This window comes from Motacilla alba, chromosome 3 (genome assembly GCF_015832195.1).
Source record: "Motacilla alba alba isolate MOTALB_02 chromosome 3, Motacilla_alba_V1.0_pri, whole genome shotgun sequence".
Taxonomy (NCBI): domain Eukaryota; kingdom Metazoa; phylum Chordata; class Aves; order Passeriformes; family Motacillidae; genus Motacilla; species Motacilla alba.
In genome coordinates, this window is record NC_052018.1 from 52,343,761 (window position 1) to 52,357,281 (window position 13,521).

Here is a 13,521-nt window from a genome sequence, read left to right on the forward strand (position 1 = left end):
GAGAAGGGAGCCAGCTCTACATGGATGTACAGACTTCTGCATTAGATTGCAGGAACTCCAAAGGTCCTTCCCAACCTCAGGTATTCTGTGATTATTAATTCCCTGTGAAGGAGTCTGTAAAACTGCCAGTCTGGGGTGAGGGGGAGTGAGGAATATAGACCTTATGGAAATACTGCCACCATTCCCTGATACAACACATGAACAGGGGAAAAGCTGTATGAAACAAGATATTGAGAAAATATAATTAATGAGATTATCAGTTTTATGCACCATCACTTAAGGCTTATGCACTCCAAAGAAATCTCACCGCTAAGCTCAGTCAAGAACTTCTACACACACATGCTCATTGGTCCCAGTTCTGTGTAGCACTGAGTGGATATTAACCCATTTTGAAGTTACTTAAATCCATACACACTTAGAAATTCACAGAACAAGACCACCTGCCCCACACAGTGCATTACAGGAACAGATCAAATTTCAATCAACTAATTTTTAAATGTATATGGACTTCCCCAGGGGAGAATCTATTTGTAATTGAGACTGCACTAATCAGAGGCTGATTTAAAAGAAGGAAAACCCCAAATATACTAATTCTTTGCTCCCTGACACAACCTCTGATCTGGGAGGCAACTACATTACCTGCTCCTCTCTAAGTGGTGCTGGGATTCTCAGTAGTGAATGCACAGGAAAAAAAATCTGCTAGGAGAATCAGTAATGTTAAAGGAGGAAAAATAATGACCAGAATATAAACCAAAGTATTTATTATGGCTACAGCATTTAAGAACACCTCAGGAATGTGGATGAGATGTGGCAGCTATTCTTTTTTTCCTTTCTGTGTTAATCAGAGATACAAGCTGGAGTATTTCTGGGTGAACAAACTTCCCTGCAAAACAAAAGAAAGGGAAGGTTAATGAAAAATGCTCTCATTTTGCCAAGTGTAAAAGGCTGGAATTGGAACGATAGCAGAGATGTCACTTTAGGCTCAGAATAAAATGTCAAATTATTCTTTTAAGAAAGTGAATGCTCACAGTTCAATCCAACTATGGAGTCAGTGTAGCTACACCCCTTCTTCACAAAAAGCTTGTATTTTGTGCTCTATTAAGACATTTAAGAGCTGAAAAAGGGATGCACCCTGACCAAGACAATCTGATACTATGTATTGTGGTACAGGAAACCACTCCAGTTACAGGTGCACTTAGGGTATATGCTGTAGGCTTTACTCATGCACCTGCTCAATTTAAATTATTGAATTCTGGTAGGGGAGCAAAGACATCAGTTAGAAAATAAAGCATTATCAGCTTCATTCACATGGTCCTTTTCTTTCCTTCGCTAATCAAAGTCTTACAGAGAGATTATTTCCCTGGGGAATCACCAAAGTATAAATGCAACTTGTCAGGGACTCTCTTGGCTGACTGCTGGTCCTCTTATCCCTAGAGTTTGTCTATCCCTACTTTTTTTCCCAGGACAAGTTGGTTACAGTCCTCTGGTGTTCAACTACCTTGCCAAAATGATAAAGATTATTATTTTACCCATCTCTGCTTTAAACTACCAGTGTATTTTGCAAAGGATGAAAAGCAGTAGATAGAATAAAAAGTAATACAGGTGCAACTTAGTAATTTCATTGAGGTGATTCTCACAGGAACCTTGGGCTGGTCACTCAGCTCACCTGGGGATAACAAATCCTACTTCACTGGTTCCTGAAACACTGACAGAGTACAAACAAGTGCTGTCAGAGCATGGATGAACACTGAAGACTCCTTTACGAAGACTCTGATGTTTCAGGGAGATCCTTACACACATGCAAGTGTAATGAAAGCCATGCCTCTCTCAAAGGCAAAAACTGATATGAAAGGAATTTGGCATAAATTAAATTCAGGTTTAATACCTACAGATAAATGGCAGGTATGTTCACAATGCATCAAGTTTCCACAGAAATATTAGGGGACTTGAGCAATGAGTAAAATAACTAGTTCTCACTTGCTCTGAATGTCTGTCAGGGAAAAAAAAGGGAATTTATATATTTCATTTATGAAAGAGGAAAAAAAAAGCCCAAATGTCATACCAGCAGTTGAATCAAAAAAATCCTGCAGTCTGCCAGGTGTCTTTTCCAACTCTTCATACTCAAATGCTTGCAGTACCATCTCACACTGATCCAACTGCTTTACAAACTTGGCCTCTGCAGTAGACTGGTTTTCATATTCCTGAAAACATTTGCAGTTATAAGAAAATAATTTTGTTACTCTGAAACAGAACATTAAAATTTCCTTATATATCTAGAATTTTCTTCATTTCTTACAAGCCATTCCAAAAATATTCAGCACAATTACGTCTTTCTCTTTGTTTTCACAAACACAGAGCGGTCAGCAAAACACTTGGACTATGTGCCAATTTTATATTAAATGCAGTGAGATGTAAAATACAGTCTGTTGCATAATCTAACTCTAAATATACCAATTGTTTTGGCTGAATAAGGGATGATATGGAGGCAACTCTGCATGACATACAAGTTAAACAATAGGTTTGATTTAACTGTATGTTACGTAGAAAGATAATTTCAGGCCTGGCTAAAGCTATTAATTACCACAGTGTGTGCCTATGCACTGTCACCACCTATTTTTAAGACCTATTTTGCACTTTTCTCACCACTTACTGTTTCTATATGGAGTTGTCCTTTATATTTCTCCTGTCATTCCTGCCTAATCTTTTTGCTCTAATCTGTCTGAGCTGCTTATGTCCTTATGTCTCTCCTAGGAGATAGGGAGTGGTTAAGGGGTTTCCTCCCCTTCAGAATTTAAGTCCTTTAATCTCTCTGCTATCTTTTCCCTCTCTACAGTCATCATCAGTATATATTTATGAGTGATTCACATTTCTACTCAACTTGAACAATTTTGCTGTCATTTGCTTCCAGTGATGGCTGCAGACAGGTTTGGCATTGCATTTTCCCTTTTCCAAATCTACTGCATTGTATGAGGTGTCTCATGAACAGGTCTTCCAGACTCTCCTGACTTCCAAAACCCCGTAAAAAGGGTTTTTCTTCTGTGCAGGTTACCTTGGTACCATTGGCAGGTCTGACCCTATTCATCATCCCCACCACCATGAATCACACCAAAGTACACACTGGGACCGTCTAAGCTCCCAGATCCACAGAACCTGTGGATCATAGCACTTCCACAGAAAAGAGCAACATGAGTGCAGGAAGAGGTTTGCCTACTGACCACAAAACCTGGCATTCCTTTCTGCATCTTAAGACAACAACTGTGGTGTGAGTGTCATTCACAGTGGAAAGACCCTGGCTTTGTAATTCCAGCACACTGATGCTCAGGTAAGTGTGACAGTCATTTCCTTGTCTTACATACTATTAGGAGCCTGTTCTTAGGCTTATTACTTTACCTTTGAAGTCAGAAATCCAAATTTTGATAGCCATGATTGACTGGTTTACTATTCCATTTAGATTTCAATGGTACTTTGAATTTTCAGTTACATCTTCATCATTATTTTAATAATAAAATTCATTTCAGTGTTTTTGTATTATTTTTCTCTTTTCGACCTGAGCTTTGCCTCATTTTTAAATTAAGTACTACTTATTTTCTTAAATCTTTTATTTCTATTTATTTCTACTCTATTTTTTAATCTCTTTTGCTGGGGGGGAGGGTCCCTCAAAGACAACAAACTCTTGGCAGCATTACAAAGGAGAACTTCAAGAGAAGAAGAAGTGGGGCTGTTCACCTGTAAAAGTCAGTCTCACCTCCAACAACTAGATGGGAGTATCAATCTGTTGCAAACCCCCTATGCTATACACCCGATGTTATTCACACCTCAGCTCACACTGCCCTCAAGAAACATCAGCTATTGCATGTGCAACTGTGCACAATGATGAAACAAACACTTACTGTTTCCTCCCCACAGGTGGTTAAGACTCTGAAATAACAGTGTACTTTGGAAAAACACTAACTGGTCTCTCCAACACCACAGGTCGTCTTTTAAAAATCATTCCCATGCTTTTACACTTGAGAATAAAAAAGCAGGACAGAGCTGAAATGTGCTGACTCATTTACTTCACTGTTTTTTCAAACATATTTGGGATTAAGTTATAAAGTAAAAATATATCTGAGGCATCTTTCTGCTGCCTCTTCCCTACATGACACTCACCAGGTACCCACCAAGACCATCCAAAGCAGCAGTCCTTGTAAAGCTGAAAAGCGCAGAGAGACAGAGATAAGGGCAGGGCAGAGCAGGAAGGACTTGCTAAGAGTGTCAAGAAATCTTGTACTGCTCAGCACTGTCCAACTCTGGTCCATGACTGCCTTCACTCATAAAAAAAAATCATAGGGAAATGTCTCTGGCTAGCTGAGAGCAGAGCAGCACACCAGAGGCTTCTTATTTTCTTTATCTCTCTTTTCTTCTTCTTAAGGAGCAGCTAATTGTTCCACTTAAAACAACACTAGAGGGACTACATGTGAATAGTAGATTTTAGGGTACCCTCACTGCCAGGTGGGTTGCACTCATGCTAACGAACTGCAGACACAGTGCAAATAAATAATCCTGAAGGTAGAAACAAAGACCAAATTATCAAAGTGTGCACATATTAAATTATGATTAATGACAATGATGGAAAGCTAACATGCTAAAGAACTGACTCCATACTGAACCAGCTCTTACAATGTCACTGGAGAAGACTGAGACCAGCAAAGAAAAAAAACCAATTATACAGAACCAACCTTATCTATCAAAACCTCATTTTCCTCAGTTATAACAGTTTCTCAAGGGAGAAGGAACGAGTGCTCCCTAAAAGAATACACACATATTGTTTCCTGTATCTGATGATGTTGGTTTACCCCCTTTACCTTAAAATATAGCTCTGAGTGCCCATTCCCACTGCCTATTCAACCACACAACTGCAACAGGGAAAAAAACCCCAGAAATAACCCTAAACCTAAAACAAAACCACAAACAGAGTATTGTAGCAAAAGGCAGAAATTGGATGCAAATATTTGGAATTTAAATACACTCTAAGTAGAAAAGAATATGAATGTAAGATACAGATTCAGGTCACATAGTCCAAGAAACATTGAATACTTGGACAAGAGGTTGTGGATACAATTTCCCCCATGTGACCTTATGTCAGGAGGAGACAGAGCACAGTAATTATATTGAATTGTTTGGAAATAATCTAATCATCCCTCATTTGCAAGTATAAAAGACCTTATCAATTAAAAGCATGGGTTTGCCTAAAAATGGTTACATCACCTTCAAACACAAAAGATATTTTCTAATACAAACTTTTAAAGAACCCAAGACCAGAAATCTCCCATGTTTCTAGAAAAGTGCAATTTTTTTGTCACATTTAAGTTTAAATGTTAGTTTATGTAATCATTTTAAGTTACTACTAAATATCTTGGTCTAATGGACTTTATTGGAAAGAAATTAGAGCCACACAAATTATTTGCATAAAAAGCAGAAGATAAACCACAGCACCATCACCTACCATTATTTTTTTTCCTGTATTAAAAGCTGCAAATGGCCAGATATGAATGAAAGTGATAATGTAATAAAAAATCAGATTTATATCCAGAGGGCTGGATGTAGAGGACAAACCCCTCCTTTAGCTGTACAAACCAAGCCGTAGACAGGTTGATCTGGAACTCTGAGACGCTAGGGGCAGAAGATGGTAATTTTACCGAAGTCCAGGGTTTCTGGACTAAAGGAGCCTAAAATGACCTTGACTCATACTGTTAAGCTTTATCTTCTAGGCAAATAAATCTCACTTTTTCGAAGTCAAAATAAGAGATGGCACAATTTCACAGGTACATGGGAAGAGAATGGGTCACTGAATTTTAACATAGGATTAAAAGAATGCAAACTTACTTCCCAGAGCTCATAGATCTCTTTTCTGAGGTTCTCTGATAGAAGGTGGGTCAGTTGTTGCATAGCCGTCTGAAAAAAAAAGAAGTCATTTCCATTTATCTATTTTCTGAGCAACATTTTTATCATTATCTTTTCTAAATAACTATCTAGTTGTTACCAAGCTAGCAGAAACATCCACTACACAGCAAATTACTGTATTGTATTGGCATGGCAAGGTTTGGCTACAGCTCTGGCCAAGGCCAAGGTGGTAGCACCTCTGGGATAACATATTTAAGGGGAGGGGAAATCCCTGTGCAACTCCACCCAGCAGGAGGAGTGAGAAGTGAAAGGAAGAAGTGAGCAGTTAGTGAAGGAGAAGGAACAGGTGCTTTAGATGCCAGAGCAAATTCCCCTGCAGCCCGTGAGGAAGATCATGGTGAGGCAGCGGTGCCCCTGGAGGCCCATGGTGGAGCAGATATCCACTTGGGGCCCATGGAGGATTCAAAGCAGGGGGATACCCAAAGGGATACCCTGTGACCCTGCAGGAAGTCTGCACTGGAGCAGGCTCCTGGCAGAACTTGTGACTTCAGAAACTGTTCTGCACGTTCTTTGTGCTCCCCCAGTTAATCAGTCTGTGCCATCTCCACTGTTTGCTCAGTAACCTGAAGGGCTGCTTCTAAAACAACCAACACCACAGTCAAGACAAAGGTTTCGTGCCATGATTGTTTCCCCACTTCATATACAGGATATAGTGCCACAATACGGTTCCAAATTGCTTGCCACCACTGAAGCATCAAGGTCTCATTCCTTCTCACCTCTTTCCAGATATGGAACTCATCAGATTTCAAGGTTAGGTGGCTAAAATGACTTACCTGTCAAAAATCCCTACTGCAAACAACACCCTCCCTCCTCCAAAAAAATCCCAAAACCTCTTTTATTAATCAGGTTCATTTTCCACTGCCTTAGTGTTGGTGAGACTCACTGGTTAAAGTTAGTGCACAAGCAGCAAACTCTGGAGCCAGCTCAATGTCAGCTGTAGAGCAAAGAGAAGAAAGGAGAACTCTGCAGTGGAAGCAGAGTATTGATAACTCACCTCAAGCCACCGCCTGAAGTGGCTACCCATGGTCTATTTCTACAACAAAGTATCAGAGTCATCCCAAATATTTAATGCTTTACTCTCCTTCTCACAAAGTCAACAGAAAGTCCTCACTGACTGAAATGGAAGCAGAAGGAGCTGCAAATACTTAAGAAAACTTCTTAAACATTGAAATCTCTTTTTCCTTGCCTAAATTCAAATGAGACCAAAGTTGAAGGCTGATCCTCAGTGACACAACAACCTTTAGAGGCTTCCAGTAAAGAGGTTTCTTCTGTTCAGTGTTTTGAAGCTCTTTGAAGAGTGTAACAAACACTCCAGTGATTATTCATCACCCATAAAAGAGGGCCCCTTTTATGCTTATCTGGTTAAAACTAGGGGCTGGGGGGCCATGACTAATTCTATGAGTCAGCTCTTTGCTAAGAAAGTAGAAATTAAAGATCTAAGGTGCATTTGGCATTCTTGAAGTACTATCTTTACTGAATGTAATTTTGGTGTTTCTTTATTTTAATATACTTCCTAGTGTGTTCTTACACTGAATGAAAAAAGCCTCTAAAGAGTTTCTGAGGCATGACATTGCCCTCTAGCTGTGGCTACAGAAATAGTTTACCTTTTCTTCAAATAATGCCATAAACCAGAAACAACAAACCAGCAGTTTGGAGAAGTGCAAGGGCAAAAATAAAGTGACTCTAGGCATGCCACACTCAGAAAATCACAACAACAACAAACGAGACACCTGCATCTGAGATTTTGTGCAGAAGGCTTAAATGAAGTCTCTGTCAACCTCATGACCTGGCACCACACACATGATCTCACATGAACTGTCATCCATCCTACTCAGTGCACCTTCTCCCTGCTCCTCAGCTCTCAGTAAGGAGGCTGAACATGACTAATTCAGGCTTATCAAAACTGCAGCTAGTTCAGGAATAAATGTCCAAGGTGAAGATTACTTCAAAGATTCTTCCATAACTTTGCACTTGGTAATGTTACGGGTACAAAAATCTCAATGAGATGAAAACTCTACTTGGTTGTGGCAGGCTTGTCCAATGCCAATGACAGTATTATATTGCTTGGAGTGTTCCTCCACCACCACCAGAACACAAAAACATAGAGAATGCTCTGCAGCTGCAGCTGCTCTGCAGCTTCACACCTTATGTTCATACCTCTTCTCTCCTGTGTTTCTCCTCTTTTGGGATATTATCTGCAGGAGCAATATCTCCAACAATGCATTCAGCCATATCATGAACCAAAGCTAATCGTATGCATCTGACAAGAAGGAGGGACAGAACAATTAGTTTTTCAGCATTTTAAGTTGAAAACTTATCCAAAAGGCTAAGAGACTGCAGAATTTATCCCCCTTCATACACTCTAAAGGTTGGTTGGAGCCTTTCTTAAATTTTATTTTCACTTTTTTGTTAAGGGAAGTATTTTCCACCTAAACATGATTTTGATTTTTGATTTTTTGTCCCTACTGCTTATAAATGTAGATTTAAGTATAAATACACTGGTTACCAGAGCATAGTATTCAAAAGTAATGTACTTAGCTTTTGTATGCTTGGCTTTTAGAGATGTTGTGGTAATCAACTACATTATACACTTCACATTATTCCTGCAACAGGTAGAAGGTAATCTGATTGGAGCAATCCCAAATTCAGTATATAATCTGTCACTCACAGCTCTGCAGTTATGCCAGTCTGAAGCAGAATAGTCAAAAAACCCTTCATATAAGCTCCTAGAGCTTTCTCTGCTATCCTAGAGGCTTTCTGTGGTTCCTTACTGCTGCTGAGTGCTCCTTCAGTCTGTCAAAATTGACATGGTCTATGGCTCTGACATGGCTGTCTGTTGCTTGACATTGTTTTTTAACAAGGGTCTTCAGAGCCAGTTTATTCACGGCTTGAAAGAAGACCAGCTTTGAGCCTCTGCACTAAGGACTTGCCTCAACACTCACAGTTAAGCAATAAAGTTTTTATCCCCTTTCAAACGACCAGGTAAACAGGACGCTGTCGAAAGGATAGAGGGAAAAGAAGAGGGGAAAGGATTTCAAATTCCTTCGGTGTGATTTAAAAGCTTTTACTCGGGACAACAGCTTCTTTTAGCATTTTGTTTGCAGCACTCCCACAACATTAACATACGGTCGTGATAAGCAGAGGCAGTCTCACCTGTCCTTGTTAAGGCTTTTGTCTTCAGTCACCAAAGCCATCATCGCCATCCTGTACATATGGTCGGAGACGCTCTCTGGCTTTGCCACGTTCCTGTACACCCATCCCGTCCGCGGTACTCTCTGCGCTCATGCCACAGAATCACAGAATCAGTTAGGCTGGAAAAGGCAGCAGAGATCATCGAGTCCAACCTCTGGGCGGATACCACCGTATCCACCACACCACGGCACCGTAAAGGTTAAAACCCTCGGTTTTGCAGGCCCTCGTTTCAGAGACACCGGCAGAAATTCCGCCCCACCACGGCCTCCGCGCTCCGCAGAGCTTGAATGCTCGCAGAGAACACCTGCCCCAAGGCCAGCCCGGCCCCCAAGGCTGGCCCCGGCCCCTGGCTGGGGGGCCAGGCCGCAGCCGAAGGGCCGGGACACGGCGGCACCCACGAGCCCCGCCGCAGCCCCGGCCCGGTCGGGCCCGCTGCGCCGGCATCAGGCGGGCGCAAGCCCCGGCTCACGCCGGCCCCGGCCAGCCCCGGCCCCGCTGCCAGCCCGGGCACTGCCGAGGGAACCCGGCCCCAGCCCCGCGCCCACCTTGAGCTGCCCAAGCAGCCGCAGGAAGGGCAGCAGCCCGACCCTGCCGCCCGCCGCCATCGGCCGCCGGCAGCACGGGCCCGGCCGCGGCTCCTCCTCCTCCTCCTCCTGCCGGGACGCGTCCGCAGCGCGGCCCGGGCGCAGGCGTGTGGGGAGAGTGTCAGCGGGGGAACCGCGTCCCAAAAGCTCTGGCTCCCCGGGGTTCATTCGCCGCGAGAAAAACAACACGGGCTGCGACTGCAGCGAGAAAAGCAGCAAAAGAAGCCGGGTTGCTCACGGGAACGAGCGCTGGGCAGCGGGGAAGGGAAGGTGGCAGGCGTGTCCTCTCGTCCCTTCCGCTGGGTCCAGCAGGGAGGAGCGAAAGGCAGCCTCGAAGGCAGGAATGGCTCATATTCTGTCAAAACTGAGCATCTCGGTGACTTTTACCATGAAAAAAAAAATTAGAAAGAGCAAACTCATTTATTGTTCAGAGAATAACGAATAGTTATCAGAGTTGATAACTGATGAGTTGATGAGTTTAAAATTATTCTGTGGACTCCCGGTGCCTTGCTACAAGCACATCCGTCACTTTCATGAGCTGAATAAATAAGGCGGTGACTTACCTGACATTTGGTGGATTTTCAAAATACATTGCATTTCTTTGCTGCTTTTATCTTGCCAACTGGAATAGCAGATAATGGTTTCAATGTGGTGATGAAGTAGTCTGTGTCAGGAAAAGAACATTTGCAGTTTTGCCAGCTATCAACAGATGGCAGAGTATTTTACTTTCGTTTGTGCAAATATTTAAACTCCTAAATTAATAATAAAGCCCAGACAACATTTTAGTGACCATTTCACGGCTGTTTTCCCACAATAAAAAACAATAAAGATCAAGAAAGTTATCAACTTTACACCTGTGTACACAGTCATAGATGCCTTGGGTGTTGCAGTACACCTTTCCTGGTTGAAGTGAATCACACATCTGTTGCAGATTTGTCTTGACAGCTCTTGAAACAATCCATAATAAGAATTTCATACTTTGTCCAAGCTGTTTGCCGTCCATGTGAGTAATTTGTTTCATAATGTCCTTTTTAGACCTCCTTTAGAATGAACCCTTGAGTGATAACCATGAGGCTGGACTCACAGGTAATAACAGGTATCAGTGTAATTTTTGTAATATATGTCAATTTTATAGCATTTATATGTATATAATTCCTCTGCATGCACTTTGTGTGCTGGTTTTGCATATTGCTTATTGATACTGGTTTTCCACCCAGTTGTTCTTCGACAGTACTTGGAGGTATCATTTATCATTTATGTGCTTTTCCAAGTACCTATCAAATGCATCGTGTGAAGTGTTAAATGCATGGACTCTCAGTAGGCTGGAGGACCCCAGCATAATACAAATATTAGCTCTGTCAGGATTTTACTCTTCCGTAAGTAGCCCGAAAACAGAAACAAATCAGTTCCATACAATTTTAAGCAGCTTTTTTTTATGTAATTCAGAAACTTCAGCAAGGATTAGCAAAGTCTCCCTACAGGATATTAAGGTAGTGCTAAGGATTAAGTCCCAATCTTTCATCAGTCTCAGCTGGCTTTCTTCTTCACCTTTTGCCAGAACAGATGGCAATTAAAAAAAAAAAAAAAATCCCAAAGAATCTGGTTACCGCCGAGTAATTATGATTTGTAAGCTGGAGATGGCGCTCTCTGCCCACAGATTTCTGCTTCAACCACATTTGCTGCTACCCAATGCCAGACTGAAATTGTGCTTCCATTTCTTTAAGAAATAGCGCTGGGGGAGAGGAGTTGCTTTGCACACTTGGCACAGAAATGTGAAAATCATCTCCCCAAATTCTAGGTGGCTGGGAGCAGACCTGGTAATTACTCCTAAGGTGGATCATAATCAGTTTGTGGTTTATGTAATGTAGCACCAATGATAACACACCCGGTTTTGAAAACCCATATGTGTTCTGCCCGCATGGGCTCAGTAAACCTTGTATTGGCAAAATATCTTCAGGAAAAGTAATTAATTGACGGGATTCATTCATTGCCATCTGTCAGGAAAAGAAAAAAAGAAAAGAAAATGTTGTGTAGTTCGGTGGACAGGGCAAAATGGTTGTGTATGACAGACCCATCAGGAAGGAATGGCAGCCTTGATGCCCTTCCTAATAGCAACACGATTGATGAACGCCTGCCAGACACTATAAATGGTCATTTTAGCTCTTCTGACTATAATATCTTCCTTGGTCTGAGGCAATCTTAGCAACTATGTAGAGTTAACTAGTGAAAATCTATTGCAAGAATTTTTCAGTAAGGGTACAGAAGTGCAAACCTCTAGGGTGAGAGTACATGTGTGCCATGTGACTCCCTTCACTCTACCATGCACCTCACAATGCTGGACGGTGTGTCCTTGTGCCCAGGGAGCCCCACTCTTCACTATATGGGCTGTCAAAGCTGGTGAGAGGCACCTGAGAGAGGCACCGTGCACTGATATCTGTGCCAAGGGCTGGACATCTCCTGCTGAGACTTCATAGAATCACAGAATAGTTTGGGTTGGAAAATACCTTAAAGATCATCTAGTTCCACCCCACTGCCATGGGTGGGGACTCCTTCCATTTTCGCAGTTTGCTCAAAGCCCCATCCAACCTGGCCTGGAACACTTTCAGGGATGGGACATTCCCTGTTCCAGTGCCTCACCACACTCACAGGAGAGCATTTCTTCCTAGTATCTAATCTAAACTTAGTCGCTTTCAGTTTAAAGCCATTCCATCTTGTCCTGTCACTGCGTGCCCTTGTAAAACATCCCTCTCCGTATCAGAAGGCCAAGGAGAACCTACACTTATGGTAGCCTTCCAGTAGTCAGCAATAACTGTCCAGAGTGTCCCTGTTCAGTGTAGCTAAACAATGGCATCACTACCCAAAAGAAAAATGTTCTTGCTGCTGTTGCATAACATCTTGGGCTTTCTGTGATTAACAAGATTTTCTATCAGAACTCTTAGGATTAGCCTATCTAAACCTTCAAAATGGAGAAAAAGTTGTTTTATCTTATATGTGTAATGGATTGGCAGGGCCAAGAGTAGAACTTTAAATCAGCACATTTTGGGGAAAAAAAAAGTCAATTTAAGAGCAAATCAATCTTACATGAGCAGAACATTTCTAATGTAAAAAGGCAGCTGAATTAGAGGATTAGGTCACACTGCCTGATTAACATCATTTGATCTTTTGGTATTGAAAAGCCACTGGTCTTCTCAGAGAATGGAAGCATTCAAACCTTAAATGACACCACAAGCCTGGCTTAGAAAAAAACCTACTAAACTGAAAACAACTTGCCTTGCTTCAGTAATTGTTGGTTTGTCTCTGCTGTGGGGGGATGCATCTAAATCAGGATTTACAAATCCCTCACATTTTGCTATAACAAAGAAGGACTGGAAAACTGAATGAGGCCATCTTGGGCACTATGTAGGAGAGGCTCCCAGCATGTGAATCTTGCCTCACTTTGCCATACCATACTTATTTCTTGTTTAAAGGTGGAAGAGAGATACTCAAATATCTGTTTGATGTTCGCTTTCTTTACTATACATTCCCTGTTTGTTTTGCCTTTTTAATTTTGCTGGGGTAGGAGGTAACAAAAAAAAAAAAAAAAAAAAAAAAAAAAAAAAGAAAGAAAGAAGCTCACCTTGGCCCAAAAAGCCCACTCAGAATCTGAGAGGAATTTACTGATGATATTTGATAAGAGAGCAAGAGAGAGAGTTTTAGTTACAGTTTTTATTGTTTTTAAAACTAAATTTGTTTTAACTAAGGAACATGTTTAAACAAAGAAGCTTTCCTTAAAATTATGCCTCTTTCTTGTGAGCCTCAAAGT

At 41.7% G+C, this 13,521-nt stretch overlaps 1 protein-coding gene across 1 annotated transcript; it reads right to left on the reverse strand.

Moving 5' to 3' along the window:
• Positions 1 to 744: 744 nt before the first annotated feature.
• HDDC2 (HD domain containing 2) lies at positions 745 to 10,005 on the reverse strand. Its single transcript, XM_038132310.1, has 6 exons — positions 9,681 to 10,005; positions 9,097 to 9,218; positions 8,101 to 8,203; positions 5,866 to 5,934; positions 2,063 to 2,201; positions 745 to 883 (listed from the first exon to the last, which is right to left on the reverse strand). Exons 1-6 carry the CDS (start codon positions 9,885 to 9,887, stop codon positions 789 to 791), a joined length of 735 nt encoding a protein of 244 aa, XP_037988238.1. The 5' UTR covers positions 9,888 to 10,005; the 3' UTR covers positions 745 to 788.
• Positions 10,006 to 13,521: the final 3,516 nt, after the last annotated feature.